At 37.1% G+C, this 8,756-nt stretch overlaps 1 protein-coding gene across 6 annotated transcripts in view; it reads left to right on the forward strand.

Annotated features, from left to right (window-relative positions):
* LSAMP (limbic system associated membrane protein) overlaps nt 1-7,974 on the forward strand; it is a 1,652,779-nt gene extending 1,644,805 nt beyond the window's left edge. For 3 of the 6 annotated variants that reach the window (XM_058295790.2, XM_012518430.4, XM_004475627.5), the window contains one exon: nt 124-5,045. In XM_058295790.2, coding sequence (XP_058151773.1) covers nt 124-221 — 98 coding nt within the window. In that variant the 3' untranslated portion in view covers nt 222-5,045. Of the gene's footprint in view, nt 1-123 lie in introns of all 6 variants that reach the window. The other 3 variants (XM_058295791.1, XM_004475628.4, XM_071214778.1) reach the window with 2 other exon arrangements.
* Nucleotides 7,975-8,756: the final 782 nt, after the last annotated feature.

Here is an 8,756-nt window from a genome sequence, read left to right on the forward strand (position 1 = left end):
TGACTATGAAGCACTGGTCTCTGGCCAGCCCTTCCCTCTGAGCCAGTCAGAAGTCAGCGCTAACACAGAGCATGCCCAATGTGACTATTATCTTTTCTTTCTCTCTCCTCTTTTGCTCTGCAGGACCTGGGTCGGTGAGAGGCATAAACGGATCCATCAGTCTGGCCGTACCACTGTGGCTGCTGGCAGCATCTCTGCTCTGCCTTCTCAGCAAATGTTAATAGAATAAAAATATAAAAGTAATTAAAACACACACACAAAGATGCGTCACACAGGATACAGAGAGAGAGAGCACGAGATGGGGGAAGACCGTTTATTTCACAAATTTGTGTGTTTCTATATGAAGGGGGAAATAAGAGAATGAAGGAGAGAAAACATTTTAAAAAACTTTTAAGTCCATCGATTAAAATTTGAGTATAAATCAGGGTGTGAAAAGTTCTACCAGGATATGTGTATATCTAAGTACATATATGCTGTGTAGAGACTCCATCATGCTAAGAGCGTCTGAATGTTGTAAAAATAATAAAGTAAAAAAAGTACAAGATGAATATTAACACTTCCCCCATCCTTCCTTCTTTCATCCTTCTTCATCTGTGGGGGAAAAAAAATAAGGCATTGCCTTTGGTGTTTATATTTCCATGATATTTTTAGCCCGTATTTTCGTTTGACCTGACTCATAGCCATTTCTGACTATCAATGGAATCCAATCTTGAATCCTGTGTTAAGCCTTTATCTGACGTTCCTGCCTCCACTCTCTCTCCAAATTTTAAGACCATCCTCTCCCTTAAGTGTGTTCTATTTCCCCCTTGCCATTTCAAATACTCCAGATAAACCCATTCCCTGCTTCTCTTCATCCCCACCATCCCTCTGAACACTGGTCATGCCGCAAATGCTAGGAAGTGCCATTTTAATTTTCTCCACTGTGCGCGCGCGTGCTCAAGTCTCTCTCTCTCACGTGGGTGTACATGTGTGTGAGCGTGTGTATGTGTCTCTCTCTAAAGCATGCCAAGGGAATGGTTCATGTGTACATAGACTCATTGTGCTGTAGATATTGTCCTGCATTGTAATTGTGAGATGCGGCTGTGACAAGTTGCTGGGGGGATAGTGGGGAAGGAGGCAAGGAGCAGAGTCACTGCCCCCATCCTTGGCTGTCACATGACATTGATGTATATTCAAACTAAGCTGTACCCTTTCAAGGGCAGGACCCCATATTCCTCCCAGTCTAATCATCAGAGCCCAGTCAGGAGTCACTCAGAATACCATTGTTAATGAAAGTGCCTACTATTGACGGAGTGAGCAAACAGTAGAAAGACTCAGTGACATGGATGAAGTGACCTAGGAGAGAAGGTTTCTGATTTCACTCTTTTTTCATGAGTCTGAAGGAATCATAACTCTCCTGGCTTTTTACAGGCTGGGTCCTGCTCTGCTGCAGGAGGCAGTAGTATGTGTTGAGTAAATCCCAGAAGCAGGAAGGTCTCCCAGTGCTAATTCCCAATGTCAGAATGATGAGCCACATGGAGACCCAAAGCAGCCCTGGTTTGCCCCTTCCTTAATCTAAAAATAATACATTTGCCCCATGGATTCCCCTGAGCAAAGATTGTTTCATATTTCAGATAAAAACAGTGAGACTAAGCAAGGCAGGAAAAGTTGACAGTTGGAGATATTGTCAGAGTTTTAATACAAAGCAAAGACCATAGCAAAAAAGGATTCACTTCTAGTGATCATTTGCAGATTTTTGACCTGCTGTTCTAGGTTAGTACTTTACTTTGTGGTCCACCTCATCTCCCCATTGTTCCACTGATGGTGTTTACACCACCATTGCTCACAGGAGGTCATCATTATCCTATGGTTGGCCACTAGGAATTGCATTAAAATCACCTACTCTGCTCACTTCTAGCTTCCAGTCTCCTAAAAAGATACAGGAGTGTGGTGTTTAAATTTAAGTCCAAATGTAAGCTAGTTCTTTAATCAAAAGCTTGGAAATGTGTAACATATTTAGGTGGATGTTGTATGAGTATCACAAAATTTGGCCTTGCCAGAGGTTTTTCTTAGAAAAAGTTGGGCAGAGAGAGCTGGCCCTTTGTGTGTAGATATGTAGATATCCTTGTCAAGAAGCCAGTCATTGCTCTCACTTAGAATGTAGAAGGCATTGGAATTGGCTCAGTTTATTAAAGGACTGAGGATTGTTTTTGAGGTCATAATTGCATGATATTACAATGAGCAAATTGTTGTACCTTGCCAAATTTTGGAACTTTGAAATTAGCTGTTACATACATAAAATGGAAAACTATATTTGCAAATCAAAAAAAAAAAAAGATAGACAAATCTGAAATTTCTCTTGATAGATTTTATGGACAGAAGGCTCTTTGTAATGAGTCTCTTCTTCACAAGTAGCCATCTCCTTGATGAGCAGCATTTTAAACTTTTTCTAGGGGAATCTATTGTGGGATATTTTTCAGAAGCTTATCTCCAACTTTCTTTTATGATTTTCCACTACAGACATGAGGCAGAAATAGACAAACTGGTGTTGGGATGGATAAGAGTTTTTATGGCAGCTCCTGGCATAGGACAGAAATTCATATCCAAGAAGATAGCTACTAAAATAAAGGGAAGGTGAGCCATATTCCTATGAAGCATCAATTTACTGACAATCAAGATTTTCTCTAACAGTTTTGGTCTTCTCAGTACAAGGAATAAAAGGTTATCATGTTTGATAATAAAAGATCTTCATATATTAGAAAGGCAGTCACACTCTTAAGTGGAAGCTTTAAAAGGGAGCATGTTAACGTAAAGATGAATAGTAAGGACAAAGTACAGAGGTTAATTCAGATGTCATTTCATGTCAGCACCAGAAACAGATCTCCATCATATATCACAAGTTTTAATCTATACTCCTGACTTCCTATTGTGTGCACTCTGTCACAAGGACAAGGTCTTGGTTTTTTCAAAATGCTTCTCCACTGAAAGGAGTGTCTTTGTCATGTCAGCACCATCTGTTCCCTCAGTTTTAATATAATGGACCATATATTAAACATATTAAGCCTATGTTAAATATTATGTTGGTTTTGAATACATCTCTGAAAAGATCTGGACTTTTTCTTTTTATTTCCCCCTGGCTTATGTTTCCAAGAAAACACTGGTGCCAGAAATCTCATAGGTTTGAGAATCCTTCTAAAGTAGAGAATGGAGGAGAACATAGTTTCGAGAAAGATCAGGGGAAAGGAAGGGCCCAGAGGACCAACACCAAGAAATAGAGTCTCACCATGAGATTTCTTGGAATTTAGTTCATCATATTGCTATAAACCCTGTAAGAATCTTGTCCATTGACAAAGTTTGAATGAAACCTTGCACCAAAAAATAACTACCTGGTTGAAAATAACATACTGAGTGAAATCTATCAATTAATTTTAACTACTAATATACTTAATGCCAGTAAAAACATATAAAAAATGAAACTCTCCTATTCATAAAACAAAATCCTTAGACCCAACTTTCAGTTGACAAAGGCAGAAATGACCTTGACCCAGGGCGCTTCCTGATAAATGAGAGCTATCCTAGATTTTGTAATTGCAGATGTGTAATTACACCCTCTGTACAATTGTTCATCAAAACATTTTGCCTTGTTGGAGGAACAGGCTTGCTTGTTTTGAGACATAAAATCCCTCTGTCCTAAAAGAACTAAGGCTTAGGGAAAAACAGATTGTTTCATCAACCTTTGCCTTCTCTTCCAAGTCAGATTTCTCCCTTGCCATGGGCTTTTAAATTTTTTTTTTTTAATTTTTAATACATATTCAACAACTGGGGCTATTCATAGAGACCTTGTAAAACTACTCGTGATTTTTGCGCTCTTGGAGGACAAAACAAAAATCTGTTTCTCCTCCGAAAATAGACTTACCTCCTTTGCACACAAAAACTAAACTCCTCAGCATGAAGTTGTTTCTGAGTTATTACCTACCAAGTTTTTAGCTCCTTAACTATTCCAGAGTCACAGACTCTACTCCTGGGTTGATTGTAGTCTGTTTCTGTTGGCTAGTCTCTCTGAATTTCTAATTTTGTTCTTTGCAGACTTCGAATTATTTGTGGAAATATATATATATGTGTGTGTATGTATTTTTTAAAATCTTATCCTTACAAATGCTATATTTACAATATTATATGTATTATAAGACAAATCTAGAATAATGATTTAAATTTTAAAGAAAAGTGCTAAATTTGGTTTTAAAAAAAAGAGCTATGCTTCATTCAGAAAGACATAGAGCCCCATTTCTTTTCCACTTTGTAATTATCTGTTAAAAGGAATTTGCTACTAACTGTGTTCCATGGGATTACCATTTTATGATTTTTCTCTTCATCCTCACAACCTTTTAGCCTGGATTTAGTCTTGATCCCCCGTAACTACCATTTTTGGAAATTAAGTGCAATGGCTCTATCTGACCTACAGAAACTATTACTATTTTGAAGACAAATGTTAGGCATACCACAAAAATGGTGAGATAAGTCCCTGAGTTAAGGACCAAATCCAGTTTATGAAGTCTCCTTTTAAAAAAATATTTAAAATATTTTTCCTCCAAAGACTGAATTTTGCCCCAGTGATGTAAATGTTCCATCATGGTTGGCATAATATCTGTAAATATCACACCAAATGCAAAATAGAGTTTATATTAATGTACTGGCGGAAGAGAAGTAAACTATTCTCATTTGCATGTGGCTATGCTGTTCAAACATCGCCAACTGAAATTTAAGAAAGAGTTTGTTTTCACCCAGTTATATACATCACTCTTGGCAAGGAAGCTGGTGTTAACATTGGGTTTAGGTTTAACATTTACACCAACAAAAATGTTTATGGATATTATGGAAAACGTATTTTAAAATCTTGATTTCCTTTCAGTACATTTACATACTGTGTGTTGATTAATAAATTAGGCACCAATCATGTATAAATCTATGTAAATCACTAGTTTGTATACATAATATAAACTATGTAAACTGCATTTTTCATGCAAGGCCCAAGTTCAATTAAACCTATGAATCTTAAAGAAAAAAAATCACCATGAAATAAAGACTAAAATATCTCAGAGGGTCATATTGGGATGAACCAAACATGAGGTTGCCTCAGCAAAAGGAAGCAGGCCTACAGGAATTGTAAAAGTTTCATGTCTTGCTCAAGTCACAAGAGTAAATGGCCATCTCTTTGTTCCTTCAGGACCTAGGGGAGACACTCCCAACTGTCACAACAGTTTTCTCACCTGACATCAAAATTAATTAGACCTTCCCTGAAATGAAGGGAAGGGGAGGGAGGAGATTTAAGATCTTGTATGTCTGTTTCATTAACTCTCAAGTCTCTTCTGGTCATTTCTTTGTCACTATCCAAGACATCTTCTTTAAATAGCTCCAAGGAAATCACCTATACCTTGATGAACAAAATATTACTCAGTTTTCATTTTTCCATACACAGAAACATTGAACAAGCTTCTTTGTCAATTTGACCCTAAAAAATTGAGGGATTTAAGAGATATGTTATATCCTTCAGAAATACCTTGCTGAGTTCCACCCTAGGAAATAACTACTCTGATTTATCGGGTAAGCTTATGTTTCTACATATGTATCTTGAATAAGATAAATGAGAGACATAATCATTTCAATTTCAAGTATCTTTCTCAGGCATTTCTCTTGGATTCTTTTAGAAGTCCCTGATATGATTAACAGAATGACGTATGAAAACCTTTTCCACTATGAGAATTAGTATATAAAGAAGCGTCAAAGAGATGACTTCAAGGGCCACATTTTCTGCTACTCATAGAAAGAAATTTAGGTTTAATTAATATTAGGCTCAAAGGACACTCCTCTTTCTAAGATCAATGAAGTGAGGCAGGCAACTAATTGAATTGGAAGTGAGAAGAATCGGATTCCAGCCCTGGGTCTGGCCAGAAAAACCATACGAAGTTGTGCAAGCCATTTATCCTCCCTGAGTCACGGTTTTCTCATCCTGAAAATGAGGACTTTCAATGACCTTATCTCTAAAGTCTCTTTAAATTCTCACTTCTATGATTCTGAATAAGAATTAATAAGTACTAAATCCCGTGTTCAGCTAATTATTCCAAGCAGTCATTTATCTTTTCCAGTTTCTTCTCTGTATTTTCCTCACCTCTCAGAAACATCACTTTGCCATCTCCATTTCAAAAGCCAAAATGCTTAGAATGTAGGCTATCTGTACCAGTTCTATAATACTGTTCTGTTCAAGGCTTCTTAACAATATAGAGAAGCAACACATTCCAACTGTACTGAGGGCATTGAAATACTTGGAGGTTGTTTCCTTGTTTATAATATTATAAAATTTTGGCTGTTGAACTATACTCTAATAACCTTTCATAGGAAAGCAAGTAGCCAGATTGGGTATTATGCATGTAACAATGGAGGAAGTGAAAATGAAGGAAATATCCATTTTCTCTCATCCTGGGCCAAGGACCTCCTTATAATAAATGGGTGTCCTTGGAAATGCAGTAACCATGTGGTCCCAGGCAGGTTCAAAAGGCAGATCTGTGAGAAACAAGCAAGATAACACAATTTGTTTTGGAAGGAAATGCTAATGACATGAGTTTCCCTAAACTTAACTTAATAGGCTATAAAACCAAGCAAGGAGATGAAGAGAAAACAGTTCGTGTTTTCAAAAAAGTGCAAATAGATATCATCTACAATTTGGAAATAAGACAAAAAATAAATTCATTTTCAGGAAGCTACATTGTGAAGAGAGTAAGAGTTGTCTTGAAGGCCAAAATCAAAGGTGAAAGCTTAGTTCACTACGAAGAAGGTAAGCAGACAAGATGGATGCTCCATCAATTAGTGATGAATTATTAATACTCTCTTATACCATGTCCTTGATGGACTGAGAAAGGCTCACTTGTCTTGACCCATTAAAATATAGGCCCATGTTATCCTAGAGGCCCAGCTTGGCAACAGTCCAAAATTGTCTTTTCATGAATTGCTTCAAAGAGCAGAAGATATCTAAGTTTCCTATATTTTAAAGAACAGGTTCATTTTTAACTTCAACATTCATATCACTTCCTATTATAAGGATATGCAATGTGCTTAGAGTATTTATGAAGCTCTGTTTTAGTGAGAGAATGACCTGCCCACGGGGTACCTCCCCATTTTTGTGATTATTTCAGAGGTGCCTCTTGATGGATGGTGCTCCTGAATCTACTCTTACAGCTACATTCTTCCCTGCATAAACCTTCTTTAGGTAAAGACAGGCACAGACTAAAAATCTTCTTTTGGCAAATGAAGAAAACACATCAAAATACTAGCTTCCTGGCAGTCAGCACCAATTCCAGGCTACCTGGAGCCTTTTTGGAACCCACTTCCTTACATCTTTACTCTTCACCAGAGAATGTAAATGGTTTATCCTGGTGAGTTGTGGTCAAGATCTGCTCCCTGAAGTATTTCCTGGAAGGGAAAGGGAGGTTAAAGGGAGAAGATTACAGGGGGAGAGAAGCTTGGAGAAAACCCTCCAACTTCTTCCCGCTAACCCCCTCCTTCAGCTTCAACCACCAGCTTCACTCCTTCCTTCTCACTGCTCTACTAAAGAGTGTATAAATCCTGCTATTGGTTAGAATTCTCCTTATTTACAGTGTTATATACATATAAATATATATATAAATATATTCCTTTTTTCAACCCTGTAGACATGAATGATAATGCAAACACATGGCCACTTTTTGGTTTGGGTTTTTTTTGTTGCTCAAGGATTTTTAATTTTTGTTTATCAGGTGGATTTTTTCCCTGAATACCAGCTCTGTGGAGGAAAATAAAAACGCAGTGTGTGTAAAAAAAAATTAAAAAGAGCTTTTTTTCCTTTCTTTTGAAATGTATTTAAATTCTGTTTCTCTCTTCTGTTTACTTTACATGTATGAATGCTCTGCTCTTCTGTGATCTTAAAACAAAATGAAATAAACGTGAAAAGGAGATGTGTCTTCATTGAGCTGAGTCATTAATCTTGTGGTTAACTTCACTGCTTCTTAGAGGTTTTCATGAATAAGACAGGATATGATGCCAATGATAACAAAAATCATGTAAGAAAGAGGTGGACAATATACTGAAGAATCACTTTAAGATTTTCTAACAACGTCTCATCCACCTCAGCAGGAAATGTACTATTTACAATAATTGTCTTCACCTAAGCAAAGAAATTTTCTGAAAATAATTTTCTTTTCCTCACAGGGAATGGTCATTAAAATTGAGCATAAATTACCACTAGGAATCTACAGATAAAGCATTAAGAAGTTTTCAATTGTTAGACATGAGTGAGACCTTGGGACATGGTACCAAAAAACATTATGGAGTCTACCCTTTCTTTAAAGCCTCTACAATAGGGATCATTTTTAAGGGTTAGTTTTAATGCGATCCTACTGGATGATGGCAGGATAAACTAAATTATTTTCTAAAGCCACCTATTATTTCTGCTTATAAAAAAGCAGTTTGCTTTCTATTCTTGCTGAGAGCTATTATCTTCACAAAATATTTCATGAGTCACTATGGAATACCTGAAGGGTTGCACAGGACAGACAGAAGATGAAAAAGAAGTAAGCAGTCCACAATCCAAGGAGGTGAATTTGGCTAATAATACATCAGAAGCGATTGAGAAGGTCTGTAGTTTGACTCTTAGGGTTGAATTGTGTTTGAAACTCAAGCAAGAGAACTGACCTAGACTCAGGGTGGCTGGATGTGAGGAGAAAGGGCATGAGCGTTCACGTCGACTT

Source organism: Dasypus novemcinctus, chromosome 4, assembly GCF_030445035.2.
Source record: "Dasypus novemcinctus isolate mDasNov1 chromosome 4, mDasNov1.1.hap2, whole genome shotgun sequence".
Taxonomy (NCBI): Eukaryota; Metazoa; Chordata; class Mammalia; order Cingulata; family Dasypodidae; genus Dasypus; species Dasypus novemcinctus.